Raw genomic sequence first — 16960 nt, 5'->3', positions numbered from 1 at the left:
TTGGCCTCATTTCCTGAATTAACTAAATGTTCTGCAGGTTTGAAGAGGATGCTAGTTGAACATTGAGTGTGTGATAATGACAACCCGCTGAAGAGTATGCTTGGGGGAGACCTTTCCTTTTTTTTCTCATTGTGAAGCAGTTTGTCATAAATATATATATATTTGTCTTTTTCTAAACTCATGCATAGATAAAACATTTCGACCAAGCTTTAATGATCATTTTAAAGATTATTTAATTACCCTCTCAATATGAAACGTTGAGATCTGACTCACATTTTTGCTTGTTAGGATGAATAGTGATAAAGGCGTTGTCTTGTGTCACCATCACATTTTTTATGTTTTTTGCATGTGAGAGGGCTACTTAGAAATGTACAGTAATGTATAGTAACCACGAAGCAATTCTAATTGTCTGTGTAGAGCGCTGTATGATTATAATTGTGACCAAAACTTATTTGTATTGCAGTTTTACCAAAATGACCAAAGCATCAACAGGCTGTCCACATGGCCTTCTCTCGTGTAGGCCTAATTACTGCCTGACTTAATAACTGACTGTCTGACACACACATTTTTCTGTGGTTGAAGTACAGTGGGAAGCATGACTCCTGAGGGAAATTTTATCATAAGGACTTTGCAAATGTCATAGATCAAACATTTTTAAATACTTCGGTGCTAAGTCATCAAATATGACTGAAATATTGTAATCCAGAGTTCATGTATAGGGTGATTTGAGCAGAAGGGATGAAGTTAGAGAATGAAATGGTTCCCACAATGCTACATTATGTTAACTGCAATTGGCAAAGATCTTTGACGTGGGAATGGTCTGGTTCTGGTTATCAAACCACCCCCCCACCTCTCTCTCACTCACTTCCTCTGTCTTTGTTCCTTTGCCATCCTCTAAGATTAAAGTGGTTTGTTGGAAGGTGGCAGATGGTGTGATTCATGAAGTTCCAGTCTGCTCGACCTCGGTCACCATCAGAACTTGATCCTTTCACAAGGGCCGAGGTTCGGGTCGGCTGCTTGAATGATTCAGCCTCACCACAGAACCTGTGCTGTGATTTTACCTCTCACTTCTTAGGTGATGATTTATGAAGTTTAAAATATCTGCCTTACATTTTATCCGTGCTTACTTGTGCTGAAAAAATAGACTTGGGTCGACAGAGTGAGTCATTTGTCAACCTGCAAGCTGATCCCTGCTGGGATCCAACCTACTGTCTCTTTAGAAGAACAGGAGTAGAGAACACATCCCTTTTATACAATGGAGACTTGATCTAGTCTTGTAGCATTTAGGATTTGCCAAAGCCACATGACTGAAGAGTAATGAGAAGGAACATTTTAAAGACAGAAGTATGGAGGGAAAAAAGAAGCACCAGAAATAACAGGTAGAGGAGGTCCATGGCTCTCACTAGAGGCACCAATTAGTGGACAGCGGGCTAAACATTAGTATCTCTGTAACACCCGTCAGCCGGACTGACAGTCCAACAGATGTCACCTCTACGACTGACACCTGCCTGTTGATTGACACCTGGTACAGAGGACTCCAGACAGTTGTGCCACTTGTGTGTCCTTACAATGGCAGTGTACAGGTATTTCTTTTTTGTCTTTCTTTTTCCTTTCAATTATTTTTATGTTGTTCGGAAGTCGTAGAAACGAGTGGGTGTGGTATTCAGCTGCTGCTGTCTGGGTGTGTTTATATTAAAACCAAGTTAACTGTAACATTGCCATGTCTAAATTCCTCATCTAAAACATGTTAGACTTGTGTTCAAAATTTCTTTTTAAATATGAAAATGAATAAACTACCAGAAAGGTATAGCCTGTATAAAAACCTGAAGGATATATTAACATGCCAAAATGACTACTCATCTCCATGTTGGCAAATAGAAATTGCGAGACAAAGCTTGATAGTGTGCAATACTGAATATTTCAGACCTTTCTTCCTAATTCAAGTTCAATATTAAAAATTGTTGTCTTATAATTGTGATTTAACATATGAGTATTGGTTAATGTCCTGTTTATTAGAGTTTACTGTTAAACTGTGTATGTCTTTTTCACACTTCTATAATGACGAAATCTGAGAGCACAATGCCATGAATGTTGCTAGTGATGAATATTTAATGATATATTATGCGTGATTCCCGATGTCAGTGTCGGCCTCAAAAGTCCCATATCAGTCAGACTCCAGCCTTTTTCATCAAGTTTCCTTTGTGGTACTTTTGCCTTCGACAATACTGCAAATTATGTTTTTTGTGTGATTTTGGTCTGAAGAAACGTGATTAAAATCAGTTCCTGTGCTGTCGCTTACCTCGCTTGGCCTTTCGCTAAAGCTGAAGGGATCAGCTTCGGTGGTCTGGCTTCGGCACATGGCTCCAAAGGATCAAGGTTCATGTCTGTCCAGAGGCATATTCATTTTCCCATATCTTCCATTCCAAACAGGGGTTTCACTCACAAAACACATGAACACACACACAAGCTTGTTTCCCTGTACCTTGGGAAATCACAGCAAGCAGCTTTTACTGCCACAGGTTTGGCTTTAGTTTGACACTGACATTTTACATTTTGTGTTACACTGTTATTTATTAAATGCTGTTTATTTATACAAGAGCAAACATACTATCAAACATATCGGGTAACTTCAAAGTGATTCCAGATTTCTTCTATTCAACTTACTTATGCTTGTATATATTAGATGATTTCCTTTTACAGAATCAAAGAAAAACTATGTGGCATGTATTAAAAAACACACAGAGCAGCTTTCGCCCTCAAAATTGTGAGTTTCATTAAGACACATTCCTTGGGGTGATAGAAATTTGACGGCCCTTTAATGCTGTCTGAGGTGGCATGGTGCCGGAGGTAGGCCACCTTTATAGGTCATGTGATATGTGGGTCATCTTGGGGCCCGCACAGCGGATCCCCAGGATCAAACACTCTTTCATTGGCTCTTTGACTCATTGATTTATGGGTACTGAAAGGCAACAGGAGTTCCACGGTTACACATACAGTAGAGATGCTTTACACAGCAATAAGTGACTTAGAACTTTCAGCTTAACGATGACTCAGTTGAGAAGGTGAAGCAGTTAAATTATTCCCATAACTCCAACTGAGTAGTCGTAAATTATACCTGTTGTCAGGTGGCAAATTCCAGTCAGAATCAGGTCAGTTTGAGCTCTTTGTCAAGTTGTTTGGTCAAAGTATGAAAGCAGTTTCCTTGAGCTATGACACCAGAATGCTATCTGTCTTTGTCAGTCTGTTATTGATGGCGGTACATGCACATTTGTTCTCTTCTAACACGTCTCGATCCACAAATGCTGAAATAAGTTTAATTCTCTTAGTGTCTAGTGGAGACTTATTGCCACAGTAAGGGGCAGGTTTTAGATGTGAGATAAGAAATTATTAAAAACTGACAACTTGTTACCTTTGGCCTACCCTTTCTGTCCTAGTGCTTCTCTTGTCTGCACTCTTTCTCAGCATTTGGCTGTCCAGACCAGACCAGACCATCCTTGCAGAGGAGAGATGCACTGTGGGTAACTGGTGCAGAGCCCTGAGATGATTACAATGCACACAGGTTTGGAAGAGGCACCTAGGACTTACAGGGGCCCTCAGGCTTTAAGGGCAATCTTCTGTTTTAGAGGCTTATCACCTCTGCTCCAGCTCTCAGCTGGTGTGAGCGCTTTTAGAGAGCAACACCGTGATTTTGAACAATTAGTCCACCCCACTAGAATCAGCAACCGTACCTACCCATTAGTTACATTCACATGCAGAAACCATTATGTGTCTCTGACTGTCACAGTGAAGCCTGTGCCATAAACATAGTACCATTCTGTAACCCTCTGCTAAAGTCAATCATGATGTTATTATAATTGTTGAAATTAAAACAGGCTCCTATGTCAAGCATGTTGGTGGAAAAATAAACGTCACCCCTAAAAATAGCTAAACTGAGATAAATGTTAATTACTTTATGCGCTGATGAATTGATAAAGCTTACCTTGATTAGTTGCACGTGCCTTTTGCTGTGCAATCTTAGCATACAATCATTCTGTATTGTGTAATTATAAAGCAAAATGATAGCAAAGGTGCATTCAGCTAGCTTTACACTTACAATCTTACAAAGAGCTCTCAGTAGTATATTCAAGGATAAGTCAACTTTTGAAAACTTTTCTATCAAGGTAAATAAAGTGTCATTGGCTAAAAGAGGATTCCTCATACACTGAATCCCCAAAATCCATTTTCATGGGATACAGTTTACGATCCAGGAACAAGCTATAATCCCACACTGGTTGCGTGAGTCATTCAGAGTGCACATTAAAACCATTATACATGACGCATAATACATGTGCATGTTTGCATTGAACATGTTTATTTTTTCCACAGGTAAACAGGAAATAGAGTTATATCTTGTTTTTTTAATGTACACTTTATGTACAGTCCAACTCCATATTAGACATATTCAAATTATTTTCTGTTCTGTTAAACAAATCGGAAGAGACACATTTTATCCGACACTGCTGGGAGGTATATTACTTACCACAGACACACACAGTTCAGCTCACTAAGTTAAGCCCTCCTACCTATCTAGCAAGAGCCAATCATGGTGATTATTAGGCAAGAGTTGATCATCTGTGGTCTGGCCTCTCCCCCATATGGAAAAGCCAAGCACAAAGGTTAACAGTTAACCACTGTGTGCTGACTCCCCGACTACCTGAATACTGTTAATCAGAGAGAACACGTTTCCATATTAGCTGATCCAATTGTGTAGATGAACTCTATTTTTCGCAGTGTAAGCACATAACCACATCCCAAATAAAATGTTAGTCTAAAATTAAGCAACCTATTCTTAAGGCGAACTTTACTCAATTCAATTCAATTCAGTTTATTTTGTATAGCCCAGAATCACAAATTACAAATTTGCCTCAGAGGGCTTTACAATCTGTGCACATGCGACATCCTCTGTCCTTCCCTCACATCCCTGTCCTTCCCTCACATTCACAGGAAAAACTCCCCTAAAAACCCCTTTAACAGGGAGAAAAAAGGAAGAAACCTCTGGGAGAACGACAGAGGAGGGATCCTTCTCCAGGATGGACAGAATGCAATAGATGTCATGTGTACAGAATGAGCAGCATAACAGAGATACAACACATTCAATGTATATGACATAAATGATTCATATAATAAGACTACTTATAATAACAGCAGCAATTATTACAGTAGAATTATAGCCATGAAAATAGGGATAGTAATGTGACTAATAATAATAATGGAAGTAGCAGTGGGTGTCACGACTACGGTCCAGGTTCCACAACGATTCATGGAAACCTGCAGTACTGATATCATTGGAGACCTGAGTCTGAAACTGTCTAAAGTGGCTCAGTGGAGTAGATTGGAGGTGCTCCCTCATGAGATGTGTTGTTGGATGAAACAGTGACTCAAATTCAACCAGAGACATGACTGCACCACCCTGTTTCCACTGCTCACCCTATGTCTGGCGCACTCTGTTCCATTTGAGACTTTACCATCACAGTGGTGGATTATATCTAGAGAGCGACTTCAACTCTTCAACTAGTCTTATTATATGAATCATTTATGTCATATACATTGAATGTGTTGTATCTAAGAACTGTTATGCTGCTCATTCTGTACACATGACATCTATTGCATTCTGTCCATCCTGGGAGAAGGATCCCTCCTCTGTCGTTCTCCCAGAGGTTTCTTCCTTTTTTCTCCCTGTTAAAGGGGTTTTTAGGGGAGTTTTTCCTGTGCCGATGAGGGAAGGACAGAGGATGTTGCATGTGCACAGATTGTAAAGCTCTCTGAGGCAAATTTGTAATTTGTGATTCTGGGCTATACAAAATAAACTGAATTGAATTGAATTGAACTCGACACGCCCATCATTTATCATGTGATTGCTTAATGACATGAAAACATCAGATTTGGAACTTGTGTGAAAGTGAAGATGCACTCAGTCTAAATTATAGATGTGTCAACACTCTGATTGGATGAGAATGCACCTATCAGGCAGGAGGCCAAATTAAGATTTTTTTCCTCCTCCTCCTTCCCAAGGTGTCTCATTCACTTTCCAGATGGGCACTCTGCCCCTCCTCTCTCACACTGACGGGATAACAGTGTGCGTTAGGCAAAATTGAACTTGTTGCTTGCCAGCACTTCACGGTCCCCGTCGCTTCGTTCAGAACCAGGACCATCCCGGAGTGGGACCCTGACACTGGAGCTGTAACGAGAAGAGAAAGGCGCAGCTGGAAGATAAGTTGTTGCGCCGATTTGGAGTGGAGCTATCTGGGCACCTTTTACGCACCTTTTACGCACTGGGACTAACTGGATTTAGGGACATCTGTGTATTTTATGGAATAAAACATCATTCAATGTAAGTATTTCTTTTGTTTCTGTTTGAAATGTAGTATTCGTAGTAATTTGCCTCTGCACTGTACTTTTGCTCTGGTTTATGCTTTAAGATGCTTGTTTAAGAAAGGAGATGCACTTATGACTTCTGGTGACTAGTAGTTCTCTTGAATACCTATGTTGAATACACTTATTGTAAGTCTCTTTGGATAAAAGCGTCTGCTAAATGACTGTAATGTAATGTAATGTAAAAATGATCTATGAATTAGAACTATTGCTCTAAACCAGAGAATTGGCAATACATGCAATATTTGGCTTATTGTTTTCTCAACGTGTAACATTTTAATATGATATCAATATGTTTGACATAATGATAAAAAAAAACCCCATGTATTTCAGTTAACTGCTCACTATAAGCACTGTTTAAAGCAGAGGCATGCCGTGTTGTCCTCAGATAACCTGCTACTGTGAGGCAACTGAGTTCACTCCACATATTGGAATTAGAATAATGAATAGACTGACCACGTGATTCATATATCTCAAGAAGCAGGTGTTTCTGTTAAAGTTTTAAAACATTCTATGGATGACGACATCAGTATTCTAGCTCCCAGTAGCCGATATGTTGTGTTTCTTAGTGAGGTGTTTCACATAATGGTTTCACGTTCTGTTCTTTCTATGAATGACTCTTTCTTTTGATTTCCTAGAAACCTTTATTATACCTATATTGGAAACAAATATGCAGTGGCAGACATAACGTTTCTTTTCCTTAATATGTACCCAAAGTCTTATTTCTTTTTGCAATAGTGAGGGTACGTGGACTTCGGATAGACCAAGTCACAGACTAACCTACTTTGAAATATTTAAGTAAATTGTCATAGTCATTTTATGTGCAGCTCCCACTGCGACCAACCACTTGTTTCTATACAGTGGGGTGGAAATGAGGACGGGGCTCACTGCTCCTGTCCTCTGTAGTCCGACCCCACAAGAAGTTTAATTGTTTATCTCTAATTGGAACTAAGATAAATATTATGCCAGTGAATGTGATATGTCATGTAAATGCGATGTCTCTTGTTTCCAATAGGGTTTTCAAAGTGTCCACTTATTGTTAAGAGGGAGATCAATAAATTATAATCTAGAAAAATGCATATGGACGTTTATTTTTATTTGTTAAGGCTTGGATCATGTCATCCAGATTAAGTATTCATTTGTAAAAAGGCTGCACTAATGTCTGGACATTTCATATATATTTTTATTTTTTAGGTGAGGAATAGGTGGTTATTCCATTTATTTTTCCTGAAGCCGATACATGATAAATAAATATTTCAAGCAGACAAATCTATTATAACTCAACATGTCTCCCATGGAACATGTGGATGCACGAAAAAGCTAAAATAAACAACATGGATGTAAAGACTTTGTATGAGTTGTTTCCTGATGCACATTTTTTTTATTCCAACAGATGATTCTATATATAAAGTGTATCCTGTGGTTATATTGTCTCTGTGAAGCTGCCACTGCAACAGGTAAGATTGGAATGAGTAAATGCTTATCCCTCTTCCTCTCTGTTTCAGTCACTCCTTACTCCCTCCCTCCTTTCCCCCAAATCTCCCCCTTTCTTTTCTTTATATCCCTCCCTCTCTCCCTTCCCCTCACTCCTTCTATTCCTCTGTCCACCTCTGTGAGTTTAAGCTAAATTGTCAGGGTTGCCTCACAGCATTAAGGTTTCACTCTGTTCTTAAAGTAGCAGACTGTGATAAGCCCCTTCCAGTCTTCTTCCTGTGAAACCTAGACGAGACCTTACCCAATAGTGAAGGTGACAGTGTTGATCACAGAGGTTTGCATCTCAGGCCCTGCTGGCCCCCCTGGCTCTCATGGCCCCCAATCTCTGGTACAGATGGACACCTTTCAATTAGACTTGGCTCCCAGTCTGGAAATAACAGCTGGTTTCACCCCTCGTTCTAATAAGGCCCTCTGGTAAAGCACATACACTCATGCCTCTGGGGCAGTCCCACCACTGTTTCCAGAGCATTCTCCACATTGTTCCCTGTGCCCCCCCCCCTCCAAAAAAGGTGAATCTTCTTCCTCTCCACAGGGCTAAGCGTGATTCAGCCTGTTGCCATTTGATTGTGTCTGGTATCCTCTCTGTTATCCCCTTTGCTTTGCTTCATCACATAGAAGTGGAGTGAGACTAAGATACAGTCAACAGCTTTAATGTGGTCAGACCTGAAGGGGGATTCAACACAGTAACAGTTAACCTTGTCAGTCTTAGAAGTAGTGTAAGTCTTTACTGTTTGCAGTCAAAATGTTAAATTAGAATGGGAGGTCATGATATTGTCCAGTGTGCTGCACGCTGATGACATATTCCACTAATTTTTGTGTGGGTCTACCTGTCATCATGATGTAGATTTAGGAGTGGTTATTTGAGAAGGAAAACATGGAACTCAGCCGTGGCCTACCATAAACCGATGAATCCATGACTCCCCTTTTTAACCAATTATCTTTAACTTCATACAAACATGCTGTACATACACTGCGGTCAGTGTTGAAACTGTTCCCACACCCAGCATTTTGAGGATGAGGTTTGACTTTCCAAGTGCCATTTTCAGGCCATGATGCATGTTTTCTTTTATGAGGCTGGGTGTAGTTGTCACACCCCGTCAATGTGCATGAGTCGGGCAGTTAATAGCGTCTACTTGCATCTGTTAGAATGAGAGTAAACAGGAAAGACATTTATTTGTATGGAAGCAAATAACAAAGAGCATCAAAAGTTAAACAAATATTACAGTAGTGAATACATTTATATGATTTGTAAATACATGTATCTGTTGCTTTTGCCTTTCAGCTTCTAATGCGTTATCGATTATCAGACCGGTCACTGGGTCCCTCTCAGGGAAGGTGAATCTTCCCTGCTTCTTCTCCACCATCCCAACTTCAGCACCAGTGATCAGTCCCAATGGAGCTGTCATTTACAGCAGAGACTACTTACGGATCAAATGGACCAAAATAGATGGAGAAGTGGAATCCACAGTGCTGGTGGCACAAAATGGCGTCATCAAAATAGGCTCAATCTACAGGAACCGTGTCTCAGTGCCCAGTCACCCCGAGGATGTGGGAGACGCCTCATTGACAATTGTCAAGCTGCGTGCCAGTGACGCGGGTACTTATCGATGTGAGGTCATGTACGGCATTGAGGACACCCAGGATACAGTTAACCTTGATGTCAACGGTAAGAGAGTCATGAACCCTCCCACGTCATACTGGAATCAGACAAGAGACTCTAAAATTGCTTCCCAGAGATACTCTCTGAACGTAGAGGGGGGTTGCTGCAAGGGTTTAATAATAGTGAAATGCAATACAAGTGGTGATAGAAATGTAAACGATGTCAGAGAACTATGGGCGCCCTTCTGCTTACTTTGATAGCAGCAGCTACCCAGTAGTTAGACAGAGTAACAACATTTTTAACTTCTTATTTTAGAGGAGATGCAGTCTTAAAAAGAGATGAGACTATGGGACCCTGTCCATACCAAGTACAGCAATGTTGTAGTTCCAGAGTACAGCCATCCAACCCAATAAGCCATTATAGCCCAAGTATGGATGGCATAACACATTGGCAGAACAAACTCTATGTTATAACCTTATCCATCCCTGCCATATTGGGTGTCACCTTGTCAGTGGAGATTTTTCTCTTGGTGGGGCACCCAGTGGGTGTTAACAAGCCTTTTTGCTTTGAGTAATAATAGTATTCCCGAAAAGCTCTACTCAAATTTACACAAATGTTAAATTATGTATATGGTGATGCAACATTAGTTCAGTACTCTCCTCGAGGGACGGGGGATTACCATCCTTACCTAGTGTCATTATGTGAACTCTACACGTCACTTGATAAGTATTCTGGGAGATATAACTCATGTTTTGGGGATGTAGAAAACATGGGTGGGGTGGGGGGATACTGGGATAGTTATGGTTTTCTCTGGTTGACAATCTCTTTTTTTTTTTTCTTTTCCAACTATCTGCAATGTTAATTAGGCCCATCAATCATATCTTCTGCGTCTGTTTACTGTCCACAAATATGGGGATTTCAGGGCCATGGCATCATCTGCACTTATCTCTTTCATTTGTGGTGAACTGTAGAGTATTTTGTTTCTCTTCTTGGTTTATTGCTAAGTTCTCCCTTTCCAAAGAAGCTGAGAGACTCAATTATTTCACCCATGGTGTTTAACGTTATTTACAGCACTGAAACTATGCTGATAAATTCCAGATCACTATGTTCCTGTCTCTTTACAAGTGTTTGATTGGTCATTTTGTCCTTCAATGTGTTGGCAGGTGTTGTGTTTCACTACCGGGCAAGCGCCAGCAGATACACTTTGGATTACCAGACGGCTGTCCATACTTGCCAAAATATTGGAGCAACTATTGCTACATATGACCAACTGAAAGCAGCTTATGAGGATGGCTTTGATCAATGTGATGCTGGCTGGATTGCTGGCATGACAGTGAGGTAAGCTGCATTTTAATTGTCTGGCATAAAGTAATTGTTTTTTAACAACACTGCAATTCAATGATGTATATTTGAATGCTTTTGCTGAAAGGTAAGATGATGTGACCTATTTGTTATTATACCTTATTTCTATTCCATCTGCACAGATACCCAATTACAAAGCCAAGGAAGGGCTGCTATGGCAACCTACTGACTAAACCTGGTGTTAGGTCATATGGGACCAGGAAACCGACTGACACCTATGATGTGTACTGTTACGTTGACAAACTTGATGGTGAGTCAATCACAAAATTAGGCTTTTTAATATTAACCAATGAGGTGTCCTTTAGAGCAGTCATTCCCAAAGACTGAGTTGGGATCCAGCGGTGTGTGGCACGAGAATTTATTAGGGTTTGCATAACTGCTTCCATAGCGTTTTATTTCAAATTTATATTTACACCTTTGAGCCACATGAGAGAGCCTGAATGTTCGTATTGCTCTCATAATTGTATATTTTAGAAATGGCAGTAAATATTTGCTGTTCTTGTGATTTATACATAGGGCCTATTGTCATTTGGGTTGTGCTGGATGGTAATTCTAAAAAAAGTGGGTCCTCAGGCAAAAAGTTTGGGAAATAATGTTTTAGAGGTTGACACACCCTCTGAACTGACAAAACCACGAAATTATCACAGTGCCAAAGCAAATTACTTTTACAGCTTATGCTATGGAAATATATATTTTATATATTTTCCTGCACCAAACAATTTTACACAATGTAGAAAGGGAGTTAGCACCTAACAATTTGACTCTAAAGCAGGAATCAAAATGTATTCTTCACCATTATGGGCTTTGACAAAGTCGGCAACCAAAATGTGATAATGGGAGTTTTAAATGTCTTGGCACTGCTTATAGGAAGTCCTCATTTATCAGCCAACAGTCTTTGCCTGTCTGTTCATTATCCAGCCTGTTACTGCTGATGGACTAAACTCCACTCAGAGCGTTTTATGAGCATCATAAAAACATCAGTCAAGAGGGATGTTAACTTGGCACATCTTTAACTCCAGTCAGCCATATGTAGTTGTTCTTCTTATCTGGGATTCATACAGTTTACCCCAGCCTTGCTGCAGTACATAATATAAATGTCAATTATTTTGGCACAAGTTGAAGATCAATTTGTTGTGAATATGAAGCCATCAGTCAGTATTGTGACATTTGTATTGTTAGTCTGTTCCAAAGGTCTGTGGTTACATCTGTATGTGTATGCACACCACAATGACCTGGATATGTTACTGTAATAATCTTAATTTATATCAGCTCAGTTGTCTACCCTTTTATATGTTGTAGAAAAACAGACATGTTTGGCTGATTTGGTTTGACATGCTTTGAAGTTGAACGGAATTGCAAATGCTTTAAGTTAACCACAAGAATTAAAATATTTAAAAGTCTATAGCGGCTTTAAGGTGCATACATTTTGCTTTTTTTCTAATATAACACTGACAGTAATTTATGTATTTTAAAGGGCAGAAAATGTGTACTGAAATCATCATGTGAAATAGTAAAGTGTGGTTGTTGAAAGTTTTGGAGGATTTCATGTCTTGGTGGAAAGCATCTCCTAAACTCAATTCCGTTATAAATCACCGGGATGAAACCAACATGGGATATTTGAAACGATACGCCCAAGACTAACTGAAAACATGTAGTCAGTCAGTAATCATTTCTTGAAATGTTGTTTGGTTTCAATTAAGATCTTGCATTTCATTTATATTATCCTGCAGGCAAAGACAATTCATAATTGTCATAGTGCAGTGACCTTTCGGAAGGTAAGACACTTAAACGAACAATTTGAGGGAAGGAAGGAAACATAGAAGGTGTGACCTTGTTAACTCACCCTGAGGGGAAACCTAATGTCCTGAAGTACAGACACATCCATTGACAGGCTAGGCACATTGTCTGCATTGCTATCCCACCTCAGATTAATATAATGAATGAACTACTGTTGTCCTAAATATGATTGGTGGGAGATGTTTTGGGTCCGTGCCCTGCACAGCTGTGACTTTTGTCAGCTGTTTTTGGGCTTTGTCTCTTCTGAAAGGTCAAAATGATTTAAAATCTGTATCTAAAGACTATTCCAGATGATAGGTCTTTGAGCTCTGTTTACAGTTCAAGTTATTTAAAATGAAGTACAGACTGGCTGTTCATCTGTTGGTGATACAGCACTTATTCATGCAAATGTTTGTTAATTGGCTGACCAGTGAATCTTCTGCCCTTGATGATCAGATTTTGTGCCATGATCACGGATAATTTGTTGTCATGTTGCCTTTGCTTTTTCTTAACTATTCATTGCACTTTTCCATCTTTATTTCAGGTGAAGTGTACTATGCCCCTGTGACCCGTAAGATGAGTTTGGATGAAGCCAGTGCAGAGTGCAAGATGAGGAATTCTGTCCTGGCAACCCCTGGCCAGCTCCACGCTGCCTGGCGACATGGTCTGGACAGATGTGACTATGGCTGGCTCTCCGATGGCAGTGTACGACACCCTGTTGCAGTACCCAAAATGCAGTGTGGGGGAGGCCTGCTTGGTGTCAGGACCATGTACCGCTACAGAAACCAGACTGGCTTCCCAGAACCAACTAGGAAGCTTGGAGCTTACTGTTTTAAAGGTAAACTCAGTCACTTGGTCTTGTTGTAAGTATTTAGTATATTTACAGTATGTCATGGAACAAAGTGTTACCTGCAGGTGGTGGGTCTTATATGTTCATATTTTGGCTTAAACAGTGACAGACAGTGATTGAAGTGACAGACCATTCACTGTCAAAACCAGGCCTGGACTGTGAGGAGCTATGATCTCATCTCCTATTCGCCCTGCTCCCCCACCCTTTGATTTAATGCATCTTTGCAACGTTGTACACATTTCCTCATCTGAACCAGGCCAGCATTTTGAAATGCTTACAAACTGTCTCATATTTTGTCCATTGTCCTGGAGGAATGATTTTCTTTTGAGCAGTGCATGTTCCATGACAATCTAATCTTGCAGATTGCAGTGTACAGTTGAACTCACTGTCTCACATTTTACTATCTCGCCCATATCCGTGACAACAAAAATTTGGCAAGAGTACATTGAAATCATAGTGGTAAAACTCTGTTAACTTTAAATGGGAAAACAGTTCTTATACTTATTGGGGGCTAAATGACCAAAATATTGTTTTAGAGTTTGTGAACAGTAATTGTCTGTGCTTTTGTATCTCTACTACTTCCAGCTGGGCTAATCAAGGCTCCTTAAGTTTTATCCTTATACAACCCCACTGTTGGTGTGACGCTGTACGCTGCTCATGATATTCAAATGTTTATTTAAGATAATATTTTAACATTTACAGAAGGCCGAAAGCCAAATTAATTGTTATTCCAATCATAATAAAGTCAAAATAAATATAGGTTTGGGATGCAGACGTTCATTAATTGTGCATTCTGTAAACTCTTTTCATTGTCTGTGGACTTGCTTGTAGGTCACATTTAAAATACATGGAAGGATTCCTTATAGCAAACCATGGTGAATACTGACCATGGGAAGACAGGAGAATAACGCTGTGGATCCCTATTAATAGTGACACTTCATGGTTCACTGGATGTTAGCAGAATCATTCTAATCCCTCCTCAAAGGGTGGTCTTAACTAATCAGTATCCCCGGGGAAAAGACAAATGACAGATGAGAGTCACCATCTAGAGAAGCTGCAAAAGTAACAAATATCTCACCTGTCAGCCTTTTTAGTCTCACTATCTAACTCTCTTCTCGCCTTTCTCGTCTCGTTTCCGCTGTCAGAGTTTGCCCTCCGTCACTCTCACTTGTACTTATCAGTGCAGACGTTTGGATAATGGACAAAGCTACTGCTGGACATCTAAATCCAGTCATCCTCGGTGACCCCTGACCTGGCCTTTCCATCTTTACAAATGAGAGGTTGGACAGATAAGCCATCCCCTGCCTGGCCATTTACTGCCCCTCAGCAATGCTAGCTCTCGCAGTGATAAGTCCCCATGGAGTTCAGAGTGCACACAAACAGGCCACCCTCACCTCCTGCTCTGTGTATTCCATGTCAGCTCTCTCAGTCCTGTTGTATTTACGCCCCCGTCTAAGTGCTTTTCAAGTACCCTTGTTTGGTTAGACTCACTCCATCATTTCCTGCTTTCCCATTCTCAATAATATCTCCCAAAAAATATGTAAACCTATGTCAGTTAGACAACACAGAAAGACAGAGAGAAAGGAAGTTGTTGCAGAGGGAAAGGGGGGATAATTGGTCTCAGCTTGGTCTCTGCAATGCATGAACAAAGGCCTCACTAACAGCGTCGGTGAGATAATGCACTCTGTGAGAGCAGGCCCCATTTTTCCTGTTAAGGAAAAACGTGTCTCACACCTTACATCAGAGATAGTTTCATCAAGAAAGAGGGCTAGTACGTAATGGTCAACAGCTGGATTTACACAGTCTGTCTGCGCCAGCGAGGAAAGCTTTCTAAGTTTCTGTCTAAGGGGTGTGTGTAAATGAGAGAGCACGGGAGGACAGAGGGGCAGGGCAAACATAGAGGAGTTAAAATGGATTAATTCACTAATAAAACCTTAAGAAAATTTTCACAATTCATTAGTAAGCATTTAACTAGTATCACTGACATGAAAAGTTGAAAAAAGGGACTGCTGCTAATGACAGTTTAAGTTTATACCCTGTTTAATTCCTGTGTAACAGTCATGAGAATTATTTCAGGCAGAGCCGGAAATGTTTAGAGAAACATTCGAAGTGCGCTTAGTTTTTTACAGAAAATAAAACACTTTGAAAATGACCTCATCGGCAATGGGATGATGACAAGTTATCCAATTTCATTGGGAAACAAGAGGTAGACTATTTAATGTAAAATCAGCATGATAATCAGCAAGATACATTTGTTTATTTGCTAGCAGTTGTGTTGCAGAGGAAAACATTTTTCCATAACTTAGCATTGGTTCCACTGTTAATGTTAAAGTGCAGGTTATAAACAACATTAGGAGTTAAAAGAAGAAGTCATCCACGCTAAAGCTTCTAGGAAACTTTAAACTCCGGGTACTTTCATGTAAAGTATCACACTGTTTTTGCAGCTGTGGCATATTACTCTTTGACTGCTATTTGACTCGTAAGGCTTGTCCCACAAACTGCCTGCATCACAAATTAACACGGTCTACAAAATGTATTATTTCAAATAACTGTATCTGTTTTACTCGTCATGTATGTGTAACATTTGATTCAAGTGAGGTGATTTCCAATTTCCTGCTGGATCTTTGAGTTAATCCTTCCACACCTCAGCATGTTGTCTGTATTCTGTATTTGGCTTTATTTTTAAGGTGTTGTACTTTTTGAAAGATGATTTGGATGATTATTTGCTTTTTTAACGGATTTGTGTCTCTTAGGAAGGACTAAGGTGATCAACCAGACATCCTTTGTGGACATGTCTGTGGTAGAAATCATCACCACTACCACCAGCTCCACCAGCTCCATCCCTTTACTGGAGAGTAGATCCACTACGCCAACCCAAACATCTGAAAGTGTATCAGAGGCGGAAGAGTATCCAGACTTTGCAGTTCCTACAAATCCTCCATCTATGTTCTCTACCAGTATGACTCCAACTCGCCTCACTCCAACCGACCAAGAAGAAGAGTTAATCACCACAGTTTCACCCACCATCAAAGAGGAACACGAAGACACTGATGACGTAACAGTGGATCCAAACTTTGATTTTGATGACTTTGTAAATGAAAATGTAACCTATGTGGAATCTACTCCCCACCGTGGTGACACATTCGCAAAGCCCAAACACACAACAGAGAGCACTCACAGCGCAGAGTCTGTGGCCACTTCCTCCGAGGAGCCTGAAGATCAGACGGTAATCGAGATCAGCACAATTCAACCTGATGTCCCCTTACCAGATGCCTCTCTCAGTACAGAGCCCATGTTTGCAAAGGGGAACACTGAGGAAACTATTCTGGGTACTGGGATCACCACAGCAATGACATCCGACATAACCGACACGCCAACAGAATCAGCTGAACTCACCAGTGAAGAGGTGTTCAGCACCCCAGAATCACCCTTCACCACTTGGCTTCATTCAACAACACCAATACCAG

General features: G+C 40.3%; 1 protein-coding gene across 1 annotated transcript in view; it reads left to right on the top strand.

Annotated features, from left to right (window-relative positions):
* The first annotated feature begins 8861 nt into the window (after nucleotides 1-8861).
* LOC129101810 (versican core protein-like) overlaps nucleotides 8862-16960 on the top strand; it is a 46643-nt gene continuing 38544 nt past the window's right edge. Inside the window, exons 1-5 of the mRNA XM_054611741.1 lie at nucleotides 8862-8880; nucleotides 9188-9571; nucleotides 10669-10843; nucleotides 10990-11117; nucleotides 13188-13481. Of these exons, the coding sequence (XP_054467716.1) occupies nucleotides 8862-8880; nucleotides 9188-9571; nucleotides 10669-10843; nucleotides 10990-11117; nucleotides 13188-13481 (1000 nt within the window). The remainder of the gene's footprint in view (nucleotides 8881-9187; nucleotides 9572-10668; nucleotides 10844-10989; nucleotides 11118-13187; nucleotides 13482-16960) is intronic.

This window comes from Anoplopoma fimbria, chromosome 13, assembly GCF_027596085.1.
Source record: "Anoplopoma fimbria isolate UVic2021 breed Golden Eagle Sablefish chromosome 13, Afim_UVic_2022, whole genome shotgun sequence".
NCBI classification, from domain to species: domain Eukaryota; kingdom Metazoa; phylum Chordata; class Actinopteri; order Perciformes; family Anoplopomatidae; genus Anoplopoma; species Anoplopoma fimbria.
Note: the sequence above shows the minus strand (reverse complement) of the source record. Positions and strands in the feature narration are given on the sequence as shown.